At 40.0% G+C, this 25,758-nt stretch overlaps 1 protein-coding gene across 1 annotated transcript; it reads left to right on the top strand.

The window, feature by feature from the left end:
- The first annotated feature begins 10,950 nt into the window (after nucleotides 1–10,950).
- LOC125086188 (flavin-containing monooxygenase 5-like) lies at nucleotides 10,951–24,856 on the top strand. The gene is made up of 8 exons (XM_047705375.1): nucleotides 10,951–11,085; nucleotides 14,733–14,921; nucleotides 15,333–15,495; nucleotides 18,773–18,915; nucleotides 19,701–19,900; nucleotides 21,795–22,144; nucleotides 23,739–23,811; nucleotides 24,390–24,856. The coding sequence occupies exons 1-8, from the start codon at nucleotides 10,951–10,953 to the stop codon at nucleotides 24,739–24,741; spliced, it is 1,605 nt and encodes a 534-aa protein (XP_047561331.1). The 3' UTR covers nucleotides 24,742–24,856.
- Nucleotides 24,857–25,758: the final 902 nt, after the last annotated feature.

The raw sequence follows: 25,758 nt of genomic DNA, 5'->3' as shown, positions 1-25,758 counted from the left end.
AGCAGTCCATTGCTCTGGTTATTATGACCACGAAACAAATTACCACCAAACTTAGAAGTTTCAAACAAACAAATGTATATATATATATATATATATATATAGAGAGAGAGAGAGAGAGAGAGAGAGAGAGAGAGAGGAAGAGAGAACAGATTCTGTGGGTCTAGAACTAAAAAAGAAAAGACATAGTAAAAATGACAGTCTCTGCATTGTGATGTCTGAGGCTTCAGCTGGAAAGACATGGCACTTGGGGGCTAGAAATCTGGGGGCATCTTCACGCCATCTGTTGATTGACGCTGCTGCCAGTTGTGGTTTCTCCAAGGGTCCCGGGCTTCTTCACAATGTGGTGGCCTCAGAACTTTACTTCTCACATGGAAACCCAGGCCTCCAAAGTGAGTGTCCCAGGGACTAAGACAATTGCTTCACTTTTTGTGACCTAGCTTCAGAAATTGTGTGTTCACTTTCTTTTTCTTTCTTTCTGTTTTTTTTTTTTTAAGATTTTATTTATTTATTTGACAGACAGAGATCACAAGTAGGCAGAGAGGCAGGCAGGATGGGGGAAGCGGGGAAGAGGGCGGAAGCATGCACCCCACCCAGCAGAGAGCCTGATGCGGGGCTCGATCCCAGGACCCTGAGATCATGACCCGAGCAGAAGGCAGAGGCTTTAACCCACTGAGCCACCCAGGCGCCCCCATGTGCATTCACTTTCATCGCATTTTATTGATTGTAAGTGAGTCACAGGCCCGCCCAGATTCAAGGGGAAGAGGCATAGGTCCTACCCCTCAAGAGGAGAAATATCAAAGAATTTGTGGCTGTTTATTTAAAACCAACAGACAAATCATGAAAGAGTCTGCTAAATCAGAGTGACAAGGAGGGAATTTGAACTTAGATAATCAAGGGTTTCCTTTCGGTTCTACCATTTCCTGGACAATTAGTCTCCCTTGAGCCTGTTTCCTTGTTGATGAAATGGAAATAATGCTTTTTATAATTGGATCATGGTGAGGATTAAATGAGATTATGTTTACAAAGTGCATATTAACCATACTTGGCACATAGTTAATGCTCAATACTGACAGCTCTCCCCAACCTAAATTAAATCAAAATATTTAAGACTTTCCTTACAATACAAAATACTGTAATCATCTATGCTACAGAAATACCTTACATGGTACAGTTTTGAAGTCAGATTTTAAGAAAAGTAGAAAACTTTTGGAAGTGTCTTTGAAAAAAATAGCAAAAAAAATAGTAGGAGGCAGAAAACCTGCTTCATATGTTAAGGCAGGAGAAGAGAAGACTAAAGAAAAGGTTGCCCAATTAGAGTTCAGGGCAAAGGGACAGCAAAAAAAAAGCTCCCTCTCTAGCCTAGTGTACACCTCAAGGACGTTGCTTTCCATACGGAGAAGGTGTTCCCGGGTCTGTGTACAAGCCTATCTAGCACAACCATGTGAAACGCTGTCCTGTTTACAAAGCAGACCAGAGTTTCATCCCACATGGGCAGAACATTCCAACTCATTGCAGAAATGCCTTTTACAGTATTAAAGGTGTTCTGAATGGGCAGGGGGAATATCTAAGCTCAGATAAAGCAAAAAGGCATGTGTTAAGTGAGGATGAAAGAAGGTTGATAGTAGACCTTAAGTAAAAGATTATGTTTAGCATAAGAATTCGCCATCACCCCCTTGCCATACACACACAAATGCTGCCTGTCTTAAATAGGTAGAAGGGATGGATGCTTTCCTGGAGGAGGTATGGGCTGTGAACCTTTCAGTGTGCATCAAATTTTCGTCAATGTGCAAAATTAATTTTTGTCAAATGAAGAACTCAGTTTGTTAGGGCAATGAATGTCAGATAGACATTGAGAATCTTCATCTACTTAGAAACAAAAGCACAGGGGGTACTGGGTGGCTTAGTCGGCTGAGCATTGAGCATCGGACTCTTGATTTTGGCTCAGATCATGATCTCAGGGTCCCAAGATGGAGCCCCACAGTGGGCTCTACCGTTGGTGTAGATTCTGCTTGGGGATTTCTCTCTCTCCCTCTCTCTGCCCCTACCCCCTCCCTCTTCCTCTCTCAAGCAGATAAATATTTTTTTTAAAAAAGAAATGAAAATCACAGTGCAATAAGGAGTCCGCACCAAAGAAAGATGATCACATATCTGGTGACATGGGGGTTCAGTGAGGCAGTAACATTCTGCTCTGACAGCGTCCTCTAATGATGGGAAGCCAAGGGACACTGGTCTGCTTAGAAGGGCACTCTTACACTCCAGCCATGGCTTGTCTCAATTTATTAAGTCCTTTAATCTTTTCAAGTATAATTTTAGAAATTCTAATCCTAGAATGTGCCAAAAATGCCTGAAAGTTGAAAACCACTGGCAAAGATTCTGACTCCTGACAGTCTTGGGTTTCTAAAGAGATTTCTGCCACTCAACAATTATGTGACCTGGAGGACTGTGGGCATGTCATTTAATCTTTCCTCATCTATCAGGTGGAGACAATAATATCCAGAACTCTTGTGAGGGCTAAAAGTGACACCAAATGTGGGAAAGTGCCTACCTTTCAAAGTATCTGGGAAATAGAAGGTGCTGTTTTATTGGTAATATAGATCTGTAGTTCCTTGGTAGCTTAATAAAAATATGTATTTTTTAAAAGATCTTATTCACTTATTCATTAGAGAAAGAGAGAGACAGGGGAGGAGCAGAGGGAGAGGGTCAAGCATACTTCCTGCTGAGCACAGAGCCCAGCATGGGGCTTGATCCCACAACCCTGCGATCATGACCTGAACCGAAATCAAGAGTTGGTCACTTAACTGACTGTGGCACCCAGGCGCTCCTAAAAATAGTGAGTTCTGATTCCTCTCTAGGGCCGTTAGCTTTAGCACATACACGGTGAAGCCCAGAGGGACGCTCAGCGTTAAGTTCCTTAGTGATTCTAACACTCACTTAGATTTGAAAACCACCTAAATAAGTCATCTTCTAAGTAATAAAAACCAAATTTATAAGTTATGTTCCATTTTTCAAAATATCTCTAAGTATAGCTGTTTGTCTAAACCATATCATAATTCTGTGAGGTTCATATTCATATATTATCATTCCTACTTTACACATTTTTTTTAAAAAGAGGCTTTGCTCAGATTCACACAGGTGACAGCAACAAATGGAGAGATGAGCAATCCTTCCAACCCGAAGTTCAGTGCTTTCTCCTGTATGCAATGTTTCCAACTGCTTCGTTTTGGGTATTTAGTTTCTGTTGGAACACTTAATAGATGGACTCAGCTGTCTTTAAGAAAAAATGCATAATATGACCATCATTATTTATAACCTATAACTTTATAGTCAAGACGAGTGTATATACCTGTGTATATAAATTAATTACTTAAGATGTAACTTTTTACCTTTTTGCTTTCTCTTTCAGGAGGTCACAAAGGAATTGAAGGTGCTGATTTTAGGGACTTCACCTTCTCCGTATTCCACAAAATCACAAAACCCCCAGTTCAGACACATTTTACCTTGCCTGTCCTTAATTAATTATAATAATCACATAGCACATTAAATAGACTCATTGGTTTTAATTAACTGAAGAAATATTGGCAATGATTTTAACGGGCTAATAAGATTTAATACAAAGTTATTAAGGTGTGTTATAATGTCACAATTCATTGCCATGAAATATGAGACAAAACTTTATTAGATAATTTTATTATATAACTTTCTAATCTATTTTGCATCAGTTATAAAGCAACCCTTGAGTCAGCACCTGAGAACATAACTATAAGATCTGGGGCGGATTCAGTTCTTAGAACCGCTCCCATAATTAGATATACCATAAGGCGGTTCAGGAGTTATGTTTCTGACTAAGGACACAAGCCAAGATGAAATCCTTAGAACAAGAGAGGTGCAGTGTTTTCCATGGACGTCAGCATTTCCTTCATTGTGTGACCTCAAACTTTTGGTTTCTAAACCCTTTTGATAGAATTTCACTGTGCGTGTGATACCTAGTGGGTCCCCACTTGACTGGGCTTGAGAACAACCCTAGGTGGGCGTTCTGCATGCTCCTTTCTTCCCACCCAAGGATTTGCTTCCCTTACTCTCTGTTTTAGATCTGTTAATACCTATTTTATTTCAAGGGTTTCCTTAACTGCAGAGTGTGATATGGAGCCCTCAAGAAGTAAACTAGGTCCTTTATATTTGTCTTGAGATATATCATTCTGCGGAGCAGTCAGGAAGTAACAATAGTAACAGAGGTGCCGGTTTTGCTGGTCAACAGCCCAGCTCCACAGCTCTAAGTTCATTGGGAAGTCTAGTGGCCTCCTGCTCCCTCAAGAACACTGGAGAGCATCAAGATGCTCTGCCCTTCCCTGAGAGCACTGTATTTCCTGTCAATGTTATGTCGTCCTTCAATATCACCCTTGACTAAATAAATAGCCAATAAATATTTATTGTCACGTCCTGTGAGGTAGCATTACCCCAGGCACTGCAGGAAGAGAGAAAGTTCTCAAATGCCTTTATCTTTTAGCTCCTTTTTTGATCACTTAAATTAGTGGTTTAGGGTTCCTAAGATTTTTGTAAGTTCACTATAGACAAGAATCTTTTCATATTTTTGCATCTCATATCACATTCCCTTAAAAGGAAGGTGAAGACGGGATATTTTCCCCAGAAAAAATGCAAATTCACATGTGCCTAATCTTTGCAGACGTCCTCAGGAGGTCCATGGACTCCTGAGTCCCATCCAACACACCTTGAAGAGCATTGGTTTCAGATTTAGAACTACAGACATAGACATTTCTGCATATTATTTTCTGAATCTCAAAGAAGAGTTTTGAACCAAAGGAGATAGAGCAAGGGGCCAGGAAGGGAGGGTTACAACAAGAAGATGTTGAACAAAGTTTTGTTTGAGCCTCTGATTGATGTTCACTAATTTTAGGCTGTTGTGCAAGCCTGTCTTGGCATAGTACATTGATTTATCTCCTGATGCCAGCTCCTTATTCCATTGGGAACTGGTTGGTATAGCTCTGCAATTAGTCCAAATTTTTATTTAATTTTTAAAGCTAATGCACCATAAAAAATGAGTAAAGAAGAACCAGTTACAAATCAACAGAGATCAAAAAGCCATAAAATGAGATTACATATAACACTAGCTTAAATATTGAAACATATAAAGAAATAACCTTCAAAGAAAATAAATATTAATTGTACATGAAAAAGTATAAAACCTATGAAACAAAAAGTTTAAAAATAAAAATTATCTCCAAAAAAATAACTGGGCTCAGAGGATTGGCCAGGAAAATTAGTATTAGTTTTCAATATATGGATATTACCATACTATGTAACTGTTCAAAGTGTAAGGTAAATATGAAAGCTTCTTTGTAACCCTAATAACAAAGATCACATAATCTTGCCAAAGACAGAAAAAAAAAGTAAGCAATAGGCCAATATTAGTCGTGATTTGAAACCATTAAGGAAGTTCAAGAAATAAAATTCAACATTGCTTAATACTTGTATATTATGACGAAGTAAGATTTAATGTTGAAATGCAAATACAGTTCAAATTTGAAATCTATTCATATAATCCTTTATAGCAATCGATGAAATTAGAAAACCCTATGATTATCTTAATTGCTTCAAGAATGCATCTAATTAAATGAATACCATGTCCTGATTTAATACACACACACACACACACACACACACACAGAGCTATCTAGAAAGAGAAGAATATTTCTTTCACATGATATAGCATACATTTCTTAGATCAGGAGTCAATATCATACATTAAGGGTGAAACACAGGGAACATGTTCAGTAACCGCTTCTGTTGGAAATTGTTCTGAAAATTCTAACATTTTGTTTAAGATTTATACTTGAGAGAGAGAGTGGAAGAGAGAGCACGAGAGAGGGTAGGATCAGAGGGAGAAGCAGATTTCCCACTGGGCGGCGAGCCTGATGTGAGACTCAATTTTGGGACTCTGGGATCATGACCTGAACCGAAGACAGATGCTTCACTGCCTGAGCAACCGTGGCACCCCTGTTCTGAAAATTCTACACAATTCAGTCAAAAAGAGGAAAAATACAGGAATATTTATCAGAAAGGGAGAAACTAAATTGTATTATCATTTTGATTCTTTGATTCTTTATTTGGACTGATATGAGAATCTATGAAATATTTAGAATGAATGGTAGTTGGGTAAATGAATTTATGTGTGTATATGAACTATTAAAAAGTATAACTTTATATAGTTTCCTATGCCAGCAACAAATAAATTTGAAAATACAATAGAAAAAATACTATTACCAATAATACTCAAATAGGTAACTAGAAATCAACAAAAAAATTTGTGAGCCCATGTAAAAACCATTTTACCATAGGACACAAATTTAGTTTTTATTACTTAGAAGATGACTTACTTTGGTGGTATTCAAATTTACGTGAGTGTTAGAATCACTAAGGAACTTAACGCTGAGCGTCCCTCTGGACTTCACCCTGTATGTACTAAAGCTAACGGCCCTAGGGAGGAATCAAAACTCACTATTTTTAGGAGCGCTTGGGTGGCACAGTCGGTTAAGTGACCAACTCTTGTTTTTATTATATTTTTATTTATATATTTATACTTTATTTTATATTTTATTATATATATTTATAAATATGTATATTTAGTATATATATTTTATTATATATTCTATTATTATATAGGTAAATATGAAAAATCTTTTAAAGCAACAATATTTAAACAGTCTGGTTTTGATATCCGAATATAAAGAAGCAATAGTGGGGCAGAAAATAAATATCTACAATAGATATATATTGAGGATAAACATATAAATATTGAGAATATTATAAAAGTAGCATTTCTAATATAATAAGGGAGGGATGTCTTTTTTGATAAAATAGGCAGAAGGACCTGGTGATTATTGGAGAAAAGGATCACGTTGAAGTATTACTTCACACTCTATCAAAATTGAACTCTGAGGGCCCCTGGGTGGCTCAGTCGCTTAAGCACCTGACCCTTGATTTCAGCTCTGGTCATGACCTTAGGGTTGTGAGACTGAACCCTATGTCAGGTTCCACGCTTGATGTGGAGGCTGCTTAAGATTCTCTCTCTCCCTCTGCCCCTCCCCTAACCACTCACCTGTGCACACTGTCTCTCTCTCAAAAAAAAAAAAAATTGAACTCTGGAAGGATCAAAAAGTTAAATAAAAATATAAAACCATAAAAAACATAATTAATATAGATGAATAATTTTACAGTCTTGATAGGGAAGACTAGGAGTATGACCCAATAGCCAGTAACTGTAAAGGGAAAAAAATATATTTCATTTGGTAAAAATGGGGGGGGTCTATGTAATTTTTAAAAGCTAATGACAAAACAAGAGAAAATATTTGGGAGATGTATGAGAGGAAAAACGTTCCTATTTATAATGTTAAAAGATTTCTTTAAACAAAAAGTAGAAAAATGTAGAGATGATATTCATCAAATTCACTAAGGAAGAAATACAAATGCACCAAAAATATATGAATGGAGTTTAGACTCACTGTTATTCCAAGAATGGCAGATCCATTAAGAAAATGAAATATTTATGTAATTAGCAAGGAGGAGAAAAAGGGTATCTTCAAACATTTTTAATCATCATGAAACTGTTTAAATATTTATTAGAAACAATGTATCAGAGATCTGAAAAACTGTTCCTCAAATGCTTTTGGACTCAGCCATCACAGATTTAGGAATTTATCAAAAAACTAGTCAGAAATAAACAAAAAGTCACGTACAAGTATGTTTTAGGTCAATCGCTCCCAGGTCCTATTCTAGCTTTGGTGATAATGCTCTATCAACTGAAATGACTTTATATTCATTATCTATCATCCAAGAAGATGAAATTTCTCCCTCATGTTTTTCAATTTTCACTATTGCTTAATTTCCAAGCTGTATACTGTCTTCAAGAAATTCCTTCTGGGCTTCTTGTTAACTTTGATTAATTAGACTTTGTGAGATCAACACAATTACTATGTTTTGAAAAATTTGACAATGTGCCAGCTTCTTACCTGAACCCCAACTTTAAAAGCTGGGTGGAAAGGAGAGAGACACAGGGCAGAGTTCTTGCAAATTAGTTATCGCATAAAACTCACCTTGGTGAGTTGCTCAGTGTTCGGAAGAGCAAAGAAGAAGCCAGTAGTCTCCCGAAAAGACACAGAATCAGGAGTCTATTTCTCTACCTCGGTGCCAGAAGATTTCAGGAGCAAATCGGCTTTTATTTTTCTTCTTACTACGGGTTAGTTTTATGACCTTTATTTCCTTGAAGACATTGGGGCTTAATGGGATTTTTAAATTTTTGTTGTATGTCATATAGCTGCATGATTAGAAAAACACCCTGTGTTCTATATACACAATCAAAAGAAAAAGGCTAGCTAATGAGTATGGGATGGTCACAAGGGAAGGAAAAATGGTCCAAGACTTCATTCCAAAATCAACTCATTACCATTTCCAGTGGGGAAGAAGACAGGTTGGCGTCAGCCTCTGCTACACTTTGGAGAGAGATCTGGCCCACAGAGGTTTCATTTGGGTTTATTTCAGATGAGGAGCTAAAGAGACCTAGGGGATGGGATACTGGAGTTTAAGGGGAGCTGCTGGAAGTGTAAGGGGGTATAAATGATCAAGGGTGCACCCACGACACACTAAACACAGATTGCATGTGCTAATAGCCTTTTATTTCAACAGCCAGGGAATTTAAATACCTAGGAGAGAAATACTTGACTCTATATTTTTGACATTTGAGAGGTGATTTGTCAAACAAATGCACATATCCCAGTGAAACGTAATAGCCTTGGCATTTAAAAATGGGCACTGTGTATTTGGATCTACATTTTGGATTAACAAGTGCAACATTTCAAATTAATAAATGCAATATTCGTTATCCCTGTATTTTCTGTCGATAGTGATTTCTTTGTTACTATGCACTCATTCTGCTACTTTGTGACCCAGGGTGTTGGCGGATATTATAGTCCTGCAAAGTGCTTGGAAAACCTACTCATTAACTGCTGTACTCAGGGGGATTATTTGGGTATTTGCTGCTGTCATTGGGTAAACTCATTGCCCATAGCCTCTGGATACATTTTCAAGCAGTAGCAACACATCAGTGGTACGGGGTTATGTTAATAAGCCTTAATTTAAAAGAATTTACCAAGGAACTCCAGACTAAAAAAGTAGTCTCATATTTTAATAGCTGCCTTAATCCACTATAACATAAACTTGCTAAAATGCAGTACAGAATTCCATTCAGTTTCTCCTTCAGAAAAAATTCAGAATAAAGAGCAAAGGTAGAGGGAGAAAATTGCCAGATGATAGTGAAGGAGGCCTCTCTTGAGAAAATTCTATTTCTTGGGGCACCTGGGTGGCTCAGTGGGTTAAAGCCTCTGCCTTCGGCTCAGATCCTGGGATCTCAGGGTCCTGGGATCAAGCCCCACATCGGGGGGAATCTCTGCTCAGCGGGGAGCCTGCTTCCCCCTCTCTCTTTGCCTGCTTCTCTGCCTACTTGTGATCTCTCTCTGTCAAGTAAATAATAAAATAAAATTTTTAGAAAAAAAAGAGAAAACTCTATTTCCTTTGTTTTTTAGTAGAGGTTTTATTTATTTGTTTATTTGACAGAGAGAGAAAGCATGAGTCAGGGGAGGGGCAGAGAGCCCAATGTGGGGCTTGATCCTGGAACCCTGGGATCATGGCCTGAGCCGAAGGTAGACTCTTAACCCACAGAGTCACCCAGGTGCCCCAAGAAAACTCTATTTCCTAAAAAAAAGAAAAGAAAAGGATGGAAGGACTCTGTTTCTTCATGGTTCAGCTGAACAGAAGACGATGAAACAATCTCGTAGAGCAGATAGGGTGAGGAGGATAGTGTCTTCAGAGGCACTTGGTGATAAGTGGCATCTCAGTACCTGTTGGTATTGTCTGTGTATTTCCTTTGCTCCCTCCTTTGAGAAAGTGCGTTGCCTGCTCTGACCTCTGAGACTGATTCTGACTCTGACACTGGCGGCAAATGCTTCCTCTCTGACCTCATTATGCCCTCTACCCTTTTGGCACCCATTCACAAATCTCCCCTTGCTTTTCTTTAAAAGTGCCCAGTGTGTTTCTGCCTCAGACTCTTCTGCTTGGAATTCTCTTTCAGAAATAGACTTGGTCTCTCACTTCCTGCTTCAATGTCATCAGGGAGCCCTTCCTTGACCGTGTTATAGAAAACAATACCCTGCTTCCTTTTTCTCCATCATCCTCCTCTTACTACCTATTTACTTCTTTTTTATCCACCTGTTTTCAGGGAACGGTGTCAGATCTGTTCGCTGCTGTATTGGCTCAACGAAAGTAGTATCTGTCACACAGCAGGTACGGTAAATGTTTCCTGAATGAGTGAATGGCAGAAGATGCATCTTTGGTATGAAGGCAGTTGGTGTGCTTTTCTAAAGACCATTTACACGGGTAGCTTGCGCTCTCCCCCAGAAGAGGGTGATGAGTGAGAGCTACTTGATGAAATGTTCTGTTGGAGTTATCTTCCCCCTCCCCCCTGCCACTTCCAACCCAATCCCAGGGAAAAGTAGGAATTCTCTGGCCTAAATCAAAAGTAAACTCTGTGGATACCCAATATGAGTGTTTCGGCAAGCAGATAGTACTAGCAGAAGGCATTAAAAGTCAGTTTGGGTAAAATCTATGTATGGAAAGGTGTGTGTGTGTATAACTTCAGCAGTCAAATATATATATATATATTTTTAAAGCAATCTACTTTGTACTTGGAAAAGAAAGTCTGGTGTGAAGTAGGGTCTTCTGTCACTGAGAGAGACTTTGAATTGGATAACAACACTGAGTAGGACATTTCTTAAAGGCATTAGCTAGCAATTTTAGGGGGGAAATGATCTTGCACTATAGAAAAAAATTACATGACAATAAAAATCTGATTTTCTACTAATAAATTCCCTGATACAAGACACAATGCCAAGAAAAAGAATTGCAGTGATTGGTGCTGGGGTCAGTGGATTGGGCGCCATTAAGACCTGTCTGGAGGAGGGACTGGAGCCCACCTGTTTTGAGGGAAGTGACGATATTGGAGGACTGTGGAGATACGAGGTAAGTTTGAATACACTGTGTTTCCGTATGTGTGATGACATCTTTTCCATATCCAGGAAATAGGAATGCAAAGATTCAGCAGTAACTTATCCTCAACTATTAGCCTAATAAGTATTATTTTTATTAGTGCCTGTAACTATACTTTGAATCATAATCCTTCCTTCCCCCAAGGATGATACTCCAGCAGTCCTTCCTCCTTCCAGAGTCTGGCTTCCTGAAGGAAAAGCATGTGCTTACTCGGCATTGTCTCACCCCTGGGTCATGTCTCCGCCATTGTTACCTGATGGGCATACCAGTGTTTCCAGAAAGCTGCTCTCACTGTTGTAACCAATCCACAGTGTCAAATCAGATGAACTTCCTGTGGTAAATTTTCTTGCTTTCTGGGGATCTAAAAATGTCAAAAACCCGGCACCTGAGTGACTCAGTCAGTAAGCATCTGCCTTTAGCTCAGGTCATGATCCTGGGGTCCTGGGATCAAGCCCCGCATCGGGCTCCCTGCTCGGCGGGAAGCCTGCTTCTCCTTCTCCCACTCCCCCTCCTTGTGTTCCCTCTCTTGCAGTGTCTCTCTCTTCAAATAAATAAATAAAATCTTTTAAAAATAAAAAATAAAATAAAATAAAATAAAATAAAATAAAATAAAATAAAATAAAAATGTCAAAAACCAATGCCTTTTAAAACAAATTGTCCCTGGCTTCTGTAATTTCACTCTCTTTTCTTCTCTGCTTTTCTTCCTCAATATTTTTCTACTTGGCCTCTAAATGTGACTGATTGTGGTTCTGTTCTCAATCCTCAGGTCTTTTACTTTTTGCAAGTCCCTTAGGATTCTTCCTTATCACCCTTGACTTCACGTATCACATATATGCTCATACTTGATTATTTATCTTCGGCCTAATAACATATGTATTAGTAAGGGCAGCTAACACTAACTGTCCCACAGACAAACTCTGAAATCTCAAGAGCTTAGCTCAGTAAGGGTTTCTGTCCTGCCTTAAAGTCTGGTGTGATTAAGGGCCCTTCTCCAACAGTGTTATGCCCCAGACCACATGGCCCCTAACGTTGCTGTGAGGGGTGGGGGAGGAAGGTAGCAATATACCAGCTCTCAACTGCCTAGATCCTGCCTACCGGTGGTGATGCCTGCCTGCTTTTGCTAATCTCTGGGTACCGCACCAACACCTGGTCGTTTTTTCAGGGTTTTTAATTTTTTTCTATGAACAATTCCCTGCATTACCTTCCCAGTTTCAATGACTGAGAGTAGTTTCCATGTTTCTGGTAGGACCTTGACCAATGCAGACGTGTCTCTAGGAAAGCCTCACCAACCTCCGAGCCTGATGTCCCAAGCACCCTGTGCATTTATGTGCATTATTGGGTGTGAGGTAGGATTTGCCAGGTGAAGAAGTAGATTCAAAGAAGTGACCTGATGTCAGGTTCCCTATCCAAGCCAGGAAACGAAATATCTCAAGGACCAAATCAAAATGTCACAAAATACCACATCGCATCACCTGATTTCACTAGTGATGTTCATTTTTTAAGTTTTCATTTAGAAAAAAATGTTGCACATATTTGCAGAAACTATCCTTATCAGGATGGATGTTTTTATATATGAGTGCTTAAATAAATACCATGACCTTTATTAAACAGCACTCTTCATTTTGAAGAAGAAAACACATACTTTGATCTGTTCTTAAACTTGATATACTTTAGGGGCGCCTGGGTGGCTCAGTGGGTTAAGGTCTCTGCCTTCTGCTTGGGTCATGATCCCAGAGTCCTGGGATCGAGCCCGGCGTCGGGCTCTCAGCTTGGCTGGGAGCCTGCTTCCTCCTCTCTCTCTGCCTGCCTCTTTGCCTACTTATGACCTCTCTCTGTCAAATAAATAAATAAAATCTTTTTTTTAAATAAATAAAATCTTAAAAAAAAACTTGATATACTTTAGCAGGAATTAAATTCCATATTTCCTGGCTTCAAGTTTAGAATATTCAGAATACCTGCATTACTGATTCTTTATGTCACTGATAATATACAAAAGATACAGAAAAAAATTAATCTCTTCCCCAACTGTGTTTTCTGTGTACATATATTAAGATGATTATATTTTGGATTCTAACGAATTCTTCTAAGAGAAAACAACATATTTTAAGGGATGGTGTATTTTTTTTTTCTTAGCCTTAAATTACTTAGGTATCTAGCCTTGGTTTTTGTTTGGTTGGTTGGTTTTTATTTTTATTTTTTAAGATTTTATTTATTTATTTGACAGAGAGAGACAGAGAGGGAACATAGGCAGGGGGAGTGGGAGAGGGAGAAGCAGGCCCCCTGCTTGAAAGAGCCACCCAGGTGCCCCTCTAGCCCTAGTTTTAAGAAAACTCAGAAATTGGGGCACTTGGGTGGCTCAGTGGGTTAAGCCTCTGCCTTCCGCTCAGATCATGATCTCAGGGTCCTGGGATCGAGCCCCGCATCAGGCTCTCTGCTCAGCAGGGAGCCTGCTTCCCCCTCTCTCTCTGCCTACTTGTGATCTCTCTGTCTGTCAAATAAATAAAAAATAGATAAAATCTTAAAAAAAAAAAGAAAACTCAGAAATGGCTGCTAACGCACATAACAGATAGAGTGTGTTGTATGGATTCCTATTATAACCTGCACAATGAGGACAATAAAGTGCTTCACAGGATTGAATTAGGTAATAGATATGATTATATATAATTCTATACTATTATATAGTACATTTTATATATTATTAAATATTATACCATTATATACTATATAATTATAAAATGTAATATAGTTATTTATATAATATAATTATAAACCATGACATTGTAAAGTGCTAAAATACTATCTCCTATCTGTATGCATATAGATAAGTAGATAATACAGAGAGACTGAAACTAGACAGAGAGACTGAAACCAGAAGGATATATATCAAAACATTTAAAGTGATCATCAAAGGACACCTGGGGTGCTCAGTCGGTTAAGCATCTGCCTTCAGCTCAGGTCATGATCTCAGGGTCCTGGGATCCAGCCTCATGTCAGGCTCCCTGCTTGGCAGGGAGTCTGCTTCTCCCTCTGCCTCTCTACCCTGCTCATGCTCTCTCTCTCAAAGAAATAAATAAAATCTTTTTTAATTAATAAATAAATAATAAAGTGATCAAGAATGAGATTCATCTCTGTGATTTCCTACAAAATTATAATAAACATGTGCTGCTTTTGTAATTAGAAAAAATCGCCAGTAAAAACAGGAAATGAAAAAAGAAAGCCTCATATACTAAGGCTCTCTACCAGTCACTACAAACAACAGGGACATCTCCGATGCCCTCTGGCCAGGACTCATTCCATGGAGCTCTGTCGGCAGAGAGAAAGCCCCATCCTCCTCTGTTTATTTTCACTCTCTAGTATTCTAAACACGTTTTTCTTCTCATGTCCTTTTTGTGTTCTTTCCATCTTTTCATATTTTTCTTTTTGTTGCCCCACAAAATTCTTTGTTCCTTTAAACCATTTATGACAAGGTATCTTATCTCTTAGTGAAGGTACTGGAAAAGCAACTTTACTTTCTTTGAAGGAATTCATCCCAGGAGCCTCATAATTTGACAAAGGAATGAATTTTTTAACTGTTACTCTTGTGTTCTAAAAGACAGGGAATGTCCTTTTTTTCTCGATAGGAGAAGGCTGAGAGTGGCAGACCAAGCATCTATGAATCTGCCACCAGCAACACTTCGAAGGAGATGATGACCTACAGTGATTACCCGTTCCCTGATCACTTCCCCAACTACTTGCACAACTCCAGAATCATGGAGTACCTCAGGATGTACGTGCAACACTTTCACCTACTAAAGCACATCCGGTTTCTGGTAAGTGGGGCAGGGAGTCTTGTGGGAGAGTCAAGGGCCAGACCAGAGTGAAGGGCAGTAAGGCACACCCGATCAGTCTGGGAGCTTAGGTCTACGAGTCCAGAGCAGTTAGCAAGACCTTCCCACCTCACTTCCTCCAGGAGAAAGTCTGACAGATTGGTTGAAATGCGAGACTACGCACCTGGTGTTGACTTTCCTCCAACTACATTTAGGGTCACGGCCAGGGACACACTGGCCTCCATCTCTACTTAAAAAAGAAAGCCTTGGTAGGGAAGCCAGCTTCAAAGAAACTGTTTCAGGAAACCCCAAAGGAGAGTAGTTATAACCAATGTTACTCAATGAGGCCCAAAGCTCTGGGATAGAAGGCAACCGGGAAGAAAGGCCACAAGTCCAACTCTGTCTCATCCCTAGTCGAAGGTGCGCAGTGTGAGGAGGTGCTCCGACTTCTCTTGCACGGGACAGTGGGACGTCATAGTCGAGGCCGAAGGGAAGCAGGAATCCTATGTCTTTGATGGGATTATGGTGTGCACTGGCCTTTACTCCGACCCCTTCTTGCCACTCCAGAACTTTCCAGGTATGTCATGTCATACTGAATGCTCAGGCACTGGTGATGTGGAGTTTTATCATTGCTGCTTATTGTTATTTTTGAAGAAAGTTTATAACTCTGAAAGTCACCTTATTTTCAAAATCAATATTATTTTTTCTGATTGTAAAGCAATGCATGCTCTTTCCAGGTCCATTCAAATAATACATAATGTTATAAAATTGAAATTAGAATTACTGGGGCGCATGGGTGGCTCAGTGGGTTGAAGCCTCTGCCTTTGGCTCAGGTTGTGATCCCAGGGTCCTGGGATCGAGCCCCGCATCAGGCTCTCTGCTCAGCAGGGAGCCTGCTTCCCCTCTCTCTCTGCCTGCCTCTCTACCTACTAGTGATCTCTGTCTGTCAAACAAATAAATAAAATCTTTTAAAAAAATTAAAATTACTAATACACTATTACCATGAGTCCTGGGCTATTTTAGGAGAAAAGTGCTACATCATTCCACATCTGGAAAGCAAAATGTGGGAGTTGCTTTGTGTTGGTAACAGTTTGGAGTAAACACGGATCACCTGGCTGGCTCAGTTGGAAGAGCATGGGACTCTTGATCTTGGGGTCATGAGTTTGAGCTCCACATTGGGTTAGAGGTGACTCAAATAAACAAATGAGAATTTTTAAAAAATAGTTTCAAGTAAATAGTAGGATCAAAGCAACAGAAAATATATTAAGATTTAGCTTTATTTCTGGATGTGTACATATATGCATAACATAATGACTATAAATAGCCACAAACTCGTCTTAGAAACTACTACCATGCTATTCTTTACTATCTGGAAGCTTAAGCACCTTGCATATAAGGAATGGTGTGGGAATGATCCACCTGCCCAGCATCTCCCTGTTCATCAGGATCTACACTTGGTCTTCTTCTCAGAAAGGACTGAACTTGAGACTCCTTTGGAGCTCTCGGGAAATTCTAGACTCCCCCCACTTCCATCATCATGAGTGTCTGGTTCCCAGTGTTTGAGAAGAAAGAGAGGTTAAAATTGGTCAAGAGAAATCTATTAGTTCGTTAGTTAGTTAGAAATTTAAATATTCCTGTATTCATTCATTCAACCTTCAGTCAAGAAATACCCATCCAACACCAATCGTCCAGAGGCTCAGTAGAGAACAAAACGGGCAAAACCTCTGTGTCTGTGGAGTGCACATGCAGGAGATGGACACAGACCAAAAAATGGGATAAACGTGTGGCAGACAATGACTGTGGAAAAGGTGGGGGGTTTTTAGGGATGGGGGTTGCAATGCAAGATCGGATAAAGTGGCCAGGGAAGGTTTCCATGAGAAAGGGACATTTGAGCAAATGCCCAAAGGAATTGAGAGAGTGAGGCAGGTAGGGGGAGAAAGCACACCAAACAGAAGGAAAAGCAGGTAAAAGGGCCTCGATGTGGAAGTGAGCCTCACAGGTCGCGTGTCGTGGGAGCGGAAGGGGTGGGAAGGAGATGATGTCAGAGAGTGAACAGTGAGCCATGGTTTTCACTCTGGCTTTGCCTCTGAGTGAGGTAAGAGGTGTAGGAGCTTCCACAGAGAGGAGAGGCAGGCTCTAATCTGCTCAACAGCAGTGTCCGGAAGAGCCAGGGAACGAGTGGTAAAGGTAGAAGTGGGGAAACCAGGGGGAGGCTCTTGCACAAATGCAGATGAGAAAAGATAGTAGGTTGGAACGGGGACAGGGGTTGCGGTGGGGGGGGGGGGGCGCAGTGAAGATATAATGAAGTGCTCAGATCCTGAGTAGATGTGAACATAGAGATGATAGAATTTGCAGATGGACAAGATGTGAAGTGTAACAGAGAGGCGTGGAGGATAACTCTCAATGTTGTTGGTCGGAGCAACTGAGTTGCTGTTTCCGGAGACAGGCAAGACTCCAGGAAGGGCTGATTCTGCCTCTATGAGGGAGGAAGCTGAGGAGGTAACAAGGTAATAAGGTTGAAGAGATGTTCATTAAAAATGGGAGAGGGTGGGCTGCAATTAAAGATACTGAAAGAAGAACATTAAACCTATTTCTCAAGTACTATACAGGAACATTTTAAGGGATCTTTATACCATTTCTATGAGCTAAGTGAAACCATTTCCATTTTACGTATTGCAAATGTCACTAGTAGAAAAAAAGCTGAGATCTGTTCCTATATTTGTTTGACCTAACCCTCCCACCCCCGCCCCGCATTTTAACCACAGGGCGAAGGGTTCATTTTGGAATAGAAGAGAAATAATTCCTTCTGGGGAAAGGAGACAGAGGAAGGATGACAGAGGAAGGATGGATGAACACACAGTAACTTGTAGGTGTTGAGACACTCCCTTAAGATCTTTGTTGTTTCGTAAAAATGAGAAAAAAGGGTTGTCTTCAAGAAATGAGAGGAATTGCAGTGGGATCAAGGGGAGGGGGAAATACTAAAATAACCCCACTGAGAAATTTGATGACTATTGAACTTGCAAAGATGGAGTTTGGGAACAATTAGATCCATGCCAGGAGCATGCCAGGATCAACTGCTTCCTAAAGAAACCTGGAGTTTGGGATCAGATTCTGTAGGGAGAAAGGAACAGGGCAAGGACTGACCCTCAGTCAAGAGGGACTAGAGCTGTTCAGCATCACAAGAGGAGCAAATGAAGCCCTTATGTCCAGACCCCAGTGCTGTTTAACGGATGAAGTGCTGCAAAATCAACCAGCTTTTATGACTTTGGCATACAAGGTTTCTGTTTAAGTCAGAGCATATTTTTAGGCAAAAATACGAAGTTCCTACATTCTCTTAGTTTCAGATCCTGGTGGGTGATGGTGGAGCATTTGTCCCCCATTGGAGATCAGAGTGAATAGTGCTGGTAGGAAGAGGGTACTTGGCCCAGGAAGAGATGAAAACATGCAGACAAGGATGATGCTTGAGTTGGAAAAGCAAGACAGGAAAGTGGGTCCAAAGCAGCAGTTGTAAATGACAAGGATGAAGGATGAGGAAGATGTACTACTTAAATGGGAGACAAACTCTTCTTTGAAGGTTTGGCAGGGTTAAGTAGGTAAAAAGGTAAGTGAGTAAAGAACGTAAGTAAAGTAAAAAGAAGGCAGGCATTAGATGTCTGAGTTTAAGCATAGAACTTGAGGTATAGAACAAAACTGTATGAGGATTTATTCTGTCTGATGATGGGCAGACACAGTCCACAGCCCAGCATTTGCAGAACAGCAAAGGAGAAGTAGGATGGACTTTGAGTTCAATAATAATCTTTTAAAAATAATGTGAAATAATGACCAAGCCTTGAGCAATACTTTCTTGCCCACAGGAATCAAGAGGTTCAAAGGTCAATATATTCACAGTTGGGAATTTAAGAGTCCAGAGAGATTTCGGGGGAAGAAAATCACTGTGGTCGGCATTGGAAATTCGGGAGCTGATCTGGCGGTTGAGCTCAGTCACGTAGCTTCACAGGTTTGGTTCCTACAATTTTCTTTCTCGAGATGCACCCTGCCCAGAGCCCTCTGAGATATTAACATTGCATGAAATATGTCAGGTGTACCCATACACTGCTTCAATCCTGATTGTTAATTACCTCCTCACACTTGTTTTCTCAGTGGACATCTTGGCAATACATTTAAAAAATGAGAATGGAATAAAAATAAAAATTTCAAACTTTAGTGACCATAATATGGTTTATTTTTACCAGAACGTGTAGGCTTCACCAGCTCTGCCACTGGTTACAAATGTGAACACTACCAGAAAACCACTCTAAATCCCTTTATTTTTCACTGACATGACACATGATACATCTCCCTACTGTGATTCCTTCCATACTTAAATTTCAAGGGATACCTATTAACTAAGTATTCTAAATTCTGTAATATCATAATTAGCAGGTGGACGGTGTGTGGGAGTGTGTTGATCGCTAGCCTTCTTGCATCCTTGTGTTTGTCCAGAATTTGCAATGTAAGAGATGGCAGGCTTTAAACACTGCTTTGGAGAAAGCACTGGAAGGATAGTGAGTGAGATCCAGAGGATGTCATGGAGAGCTCTCTGGGACTATGACAACCAAGATGTGTCCATTTGTATAAGTGTGTTTGCCTGTATCTATTGCCTGGTCTATCTGCCTTTGAGAACAAGTCAATATAGTTGTTATCCATTTCTCATGAGCCAAATGAGAGACATCAGAAAAACTGGGAAAGGAAAGTCTTACATTGTGAGGCATCTGTTTCTCATTCATTTGCATTCTCTCCTAGGTGTTTCTCAGCACAAGGCGGGGTGCATGGATTTGCAACCGGGTCTGGGATTATGGAATGCCTGTGGACACTATTCTCTTCACTCGTTTTAAGGCTGTCCTCAACAAATGTTGCCCTACATTCTTAATCAACAGATGGGCAGAGAATAAATTAAACGCTCGATTTAACCATGATGTTTATGGTTTGCTCCCTCAATACAGGTATGTCTATGATTTTTTTAAATTTAATTTTATTTTTTATAAACATATAATACATCTTTATCCCCAGGGGTACAGGTCTGTGAATCGCCAGGTTTACACACTTCACAGCACTCACCTTAGCACATACCCTCCCCAATGTCCTTAACCCCACCCCTCAACCCCCCCTCCCCCCATCAACCCTCAGTTTGTTTTGTGAGATGAAGAGTCCATCAACAGATGAATGGAAAAAGAAATGTCTATGATTTTTTAAAAACTTTTTAAAAATTTATTTGAGAGAGAGAGATAGCAAGCACATGAAGGAGAGAGCATGAGCAGTAGGGAGGGGCAGAGGGAGAGGAGAAGCAGACTCCCAGCTGAGAAGGAAGCCCAGTGCAGGGCTCCATCCCAGGACCCTGGTATCGTGACCTGAGCCAAAGGCAGACACCCAACCGACTGAGCCACCAGGGTGCCCTTGTTCGAGGATTTTAAAAGAAGTAATTTTGCCTCTGCCTTTTAACTCTGGTATAGTTAAATATTTTCTTTTTTTTTATGTTGGCAAAATGTAATCCCTATTTATCTATATATCTATCTATCTGTTGCGAGGTATAAATGTGGAAGCACATAAAATTGACTATGCGTACAACCTACATAAACTTAATAAATATTTCTGAGTTCCTACTATGATCAAGTAGGTATCTGGATACTGGGAGTAGAAGGACAAGGCCAGGCAGTGTCCTAGCTCTTGCTGGGCTACCTTTCTAGTATGGGAGAAACCAACTGGTCAAAACATAATGCAATTACATGGAGTGATACGTGGTATGAAGAAACAGCAAGCAAAGTTGGGGAGAGGAATCTTTTTTTAGATGGAGTGTCTCTGGAATGCTTATATGATGAGAAAGCCTTTGAATGGGAACCTAAAGGAAGTGAGGAGGTGAGTCCTGAGAGAACATCTGAGATGAGAATCACATTCTAGGCAGAAGAAGCACCAACTTCAAAGGCCAGAATGAACATGATTTATTCAAGGAAGAGCAAGGAACCCAGTGAGACCACTGGGAGAGGGGAAGTGGTAGGAAATAAGTTCAGAGACATAGGCAGGGGCCAGGTCACAGAGGGATTTTTATTTTTTACTTTAAGGTTTATTTATTTATTTGAGAGGCAGAGCACGAGCCAGGGAAGAGCCCAGGGAGAGAGAGAATTCCAAGCACACTCTCCACCAAGCGCACAGCCCAAGGTGGGGCTGGATCTCATGACCATGACCTGAGACCATAACATTAGCTGAAATCCAGAGTCAGAACTCCATCAACTGAGCCACCCAGGTGCCCCCAGAGAGATTTTTAGGGCTACAGCATGGACATAGTTTTGGATTTCATTTTTAGTGACATAGAAACTTGTCAGGATTTTAAAAGGATCACTCCTGCTCTTGAGTGGAGGAGAAATGGTAGGGAGTCAGGGTGGAAGCGGGGAAACTACTAATGGTATTAAATAATGTCATCAAAATTTATAAAAATGGTATGTAGGTTCTCAAAATAAATGGAAATCGGAATATGATCTGATTTCGCTATTCTAGCATGAACACTTCCACCAACTGCTTTTAAAAATCTCTCCCCCAAAAAATTGCTTAAAGAAGTGAGATATTAATGTGATCACCGGTATAAACTTACATAACACATTTCAAAATCTTCTCTTTGCTTATAGTAAGCATTAAATAAATGTTATTGGCATTCTAATAAGTACAAAATGTTTATTCAGTAAAAATTCCAAGAAAGTATGGAGTCAAGGAAATATTTTACAAAACAAAAATGTCGGTCTTTTTTTTTTCTTAGTCAACTAAAAAAATATTTAAAGTATTTTCTGAGCTCAACACCTTTCCAAAAAGACATATTAATTTTCCTGGATTTCAATTTTTATTCTTCAGATTTCTGAGCCATCGACTTACTTTCAGTGATGATCTACCCAATCACATTATATCTGGAAGAGTTCTGATAAAGCCAAATGTTAGAGAGTTCACAGAGACGTCTGCCATCTTTGAAGATGGCACAGAAGAGGACCTCGATGTTGTTATTTTTGCCATGGGATATACTTTCTCTTTCCCCTTTTTGGAAAATAATCCAACAGTACTGGACAGCCAGCGCTCCATGTTTAAATTTGTCTTCCCTCCTCAACTGGAGAAACCAACCCTGGCTTTCATTGGCATTCTCCAGCCAGTGGGAGCCACCATTCCCACATCAGAGCTCCAGAGCCGTTGGGCTGTCCGTGTATTCAAGGGTATGTGCTTACCTTATGCATGTTTAGAAAAGATGGCAAACCAGACAGTGTGATTTCAGAGGCATTGCAAAGCTCTTCTGCTGCAAAACCTAGTTTGAGGTTAACCTGTACAGTATCTGAAATTGTGCCACTTGAGATTTGTTACTTTGGGATTTGATCGCTATTTAACTTTCAGGATTCCTGTATGGAAATGAAGATTTAGGGCCCCTGGGTGGCTCAGTGGGTTAAGCCTCTGCCTTCGGCTCAGGTCATGGTCTCAGGGTCCCGGAATCGAGTCCCACATTGGGCTCTCTGCTCAGCAGGGAGCCTGCTTCCCTCTCTCTCTGGCTGCCTCTCTGCCTACTTGTGATCTCTGTCTGTCAAATAAATAAATAAAATCTTTAAAAAAGAATGAAGATTTAAAAACCACGACTTTACATATCAACCAGTGACCACTAGTTGGCAAAGAATTCTTTAGAGCACTTCAGGACGGTATATAGTATAGGAAGTGAGGGCAGTAGAAGAAAGATCTCAACCCAGAGTATAGACAGGAAATAAAGACCTTTGATAAACCCAGGCTTAAAACTCAGCCCCTCCATGTACTGGCTGCATGATCTTGTCATGTTCCCTGACCTCCACAGTTTCCTCATTTATAAAAATGGGAATATTTACATATACTTTGCAGGGTGGTAAAAGTGAATAATAAACACCCTGACTTTTATGTACATTCAATAAATATTGAATGAAAGATTAGCCACTGCTGTTATAACTACTATTATTATTTATTATATCATTAATTCTAAGGTTGAGAATGAATTGATGAAGACAGATTCAAACCCTACCTTTATGGGGGTGCCCGGCTAGTTCTGTCACTGGAGCATGCAACTTTTGATCTCAGAGTAGTGAGTTCAAGCCCCATGTTGGGTGTAGAGATTGCTTAAAAATGAAATCTTTAAAAAAAAAAAAAAACAAGGAAAAACAAGAAACCTAACTTAATGAAAGCTAACTTTATGAAATGATGTCAATCACATTGTATACTTCTGCTTATTTGTTTGTTTCTCCTTTAAAAATTCCCCCATATTTTCTGGAACATTCTGTATTTCTCAAAATATAGGATGTCACTCATCAAAGAAGTGAAGGAGAATTATAAGAAGGTGACTTCCATGAGTTAAGATGGAAAATTAAGATGAATTCTCTGTCTAATGACAACAATCAGTAGACAGTGAGTCACTATTAGTAGATACAATATATATTTGTAAAGGAATTCATAACATAAATCAACAAGTGTAACTCACTATTTAAAGGACACCCAGCGTGAATATTCCGGTAAAGGGACTACACACACACATTACTTTGTGTCTTGTCAGTTGGGTGCAGCTCCCTTCAGTCCATCCTTCATTGTGAGCTTTGAGGTCTCCACTAGTCAACATGCAAACTCATTAAAGGACATGCCTTTGCATTGAATGCCTGATTAAACAATGAATGGAGGGCATTCCAGAGTAACTCCTGGGATCCATCTCCCCTAGTCTTGTACTAACTCATTCATGATATTTTCTGCCAAACAGATTCTCAGGGTATTCATTTCTTGTGGAACTTCATCTTCTTTCTTTCCTAGGGTTGAACAAATTACCTTCGATGAGGGGCATGATGGATGACATAAGAAAGAAGAGGAAAAAAAATGAAAAAGAGTAAGAAACTTGCTTCTTGGTGAAAGTCAGTTGAGAGCGTTTAAGTGGAAAGGTTTGCTCTGTATTTTTCTCATCATAGAATCTGAGTGTATTTGCCTAGATGAGATCTCAAGTATCAATTTCATTTCTTCTTAATTGAGCATAACATAAATGTATGGAGTATGTGTGGGAAGAATGGATACAGAATAATCCAGTGTGGAAACTTCGGAATTGTGTTTAAAATTCTTGTAATGTTGGGGCACCTGGGTGGCTCAGTGGATTAAAGCCTCTGCCTTTGGCTGAGGTCATGATCCCAGGGTCCTGGGATCGAGCCCCGCGTCGGGCTCTCTGCTCAGCGGGGAGCCTGCTTCCCTTCCTCTCTCTCTGCCTACTTGTAACCTCTGTCTGTCAAATAAATAAATAAAATCTTAAAAAAAAAAAAGAACCCCTGAGAAATTTTCAATAGCTATTCATTCTTTCTCCCGTGGATTATCCCCTCATACAAAGTCCACCGATGTTTAGAAGAAATTGTGCTCGGAGGGATGGGGGTTGTCATCTGACTTGCGGTTGTTTATTTTTTTTCCCCCTTCTGATTTCAGATTCCTGAATAAACCTCATGACACACTCAGAGTGCAGTACGTGGATTACATGGATGAGATAGCCTCTGAAATAGGAGTGAAACCCAACCTGCTCTCACTCTTCCTCTGGGATCCGAAGTTGGCTATGGAAATTTTATTTGGACCGTGCACGCCTTACCAGTACCGCCTGCGGGGACCAGGGAAGTGGGCTGGGGCCCGGAGAGCCATCCTGACCCAGAGAGAGCGGATCATCAAGCCCCTGAGGACTCGCACCCTCACCCGTGACCAACCTCCATTCTCTGTGCCATTTTGGCTTAGAAGTGCCTGTGCTGCTCTTCTCTTTGTTCTCATTTTAGTCATTATTAAAGGATAATCCTATGATCGTTAGGACATTAGAGGCTAACAGTAACACACACTAATTAAGAGATGGGCATGTACCAGTGTTTATTCCTCAGTTCCGACGGGACCAGTACAATAAATGATCTGGTAACTCCACAATTTCTCATGTAGAAGTATTTTGGCCAGGGGCGCCTGAGTGGCTCAGTGGGTTAAGCCGCTGCCTTCAGCTCAGGTCATGATCCCAAGTCCTGGGTTCGAGCCCCGCATCGGGCTTTCTGCTCAGCAGGGAGCCTGCTTCCTCCTCTCTCTCTGCCTGCCTCTCTGCTTACTTGTGATTTCTCTCTGTCAAATAAATAAATAAAATCTTTAAAAAAAAAAAGAAGTATTTTGGCCAAACTGGAGATTTCTTCAACAGAGACTTCAAATGAAGTGGCATGTATGAAACTTGCTTTGGAAGTGTATAGTTAATTTCCATAACGTGACAGATGTTCTCCTTTATGCCAAGTTCTCCTAGGCCTGCCCTTTCTAGTAAACACACGGTTTGTCAGCTGTTGGCAATTGGCAAATTCTTGCTTTTGCATGGAAAGCATAGGCTAGGAAAAAATATCTCTTCAAACGATCTTGAATAGCTAACAATGAACAAATGTCTTCATGAGAAACCTTCTCCACTAGGGTCACATTCTATAGAATTACGGATATTGAGGTAACAGGTTACTTGTACCCAGGTTATGTCAGGTATTACTGAAGGTATTTTAGGGAATGGAGTATGCTATGGAGGAAAAAAGAAGGAATAATAGAAGTCAGGAGATGTTCATAATTTTGTTTTCTATTAAAACAATTGAAACATTGAACAAATTTTACAGTAAACATACAAATTCTATGAAAACATTCAGGAGAATGTGAAGAAGAGACAGAAAGAAAAAGCAAATATACATAGATGTGGTGAAATGATTACCACAATCAAGGTAATTAGCATATCCATCATCTCACATAGGTATGTTTAGTTTTTAGGTGAGAACACCTAACATCTTACCCTTTTAGCAAATTTTGA

This window comes from Lutra lutra, chromosome 15, assembly GCF_902655055.1.
Source record: "Lutra lutra chromosome 15, mLutLut1.2, whole genome shotgun sequence".
NCBI classification, from domain to species: domain Eukaryota; kingdom Metazoa; phylum Chordata; class Mammalia; order Carnivora; family Mustelidae; genus Lutra; species Lutra lutra.
The sequence above is the reverse complement of the archived record's forward strand: the minus strand, read 5'-3'. Positions and strand labels throughout refer to the sequence as shown.

Bases quoted from the DNA above. Each gene is read 5' to 3' on its own strand.
- LOC125086188 (XM_047705375.1), top strand. From the start codon at position 10,951: ATGCCAAGAAAAAGAATTGCAGTGATTGGTGCTGGGGTCAGTGGATTG. The intron at 14,922-15,332 runs GTAAGTGGGGCA...TCTCATCCCTAG, and splicing joins TAAAGCACATCCGGTTTCTG to TCGAAGGTGCGCAGTGTGAG. The intron at 18,916-19,700 runs GTTTGGTTCCTA...ATTCTCTCCTAG, and splicing joins TCAGTCACGTAGCTTCACAG to GTGTTTCTCAGCACAAGGCG.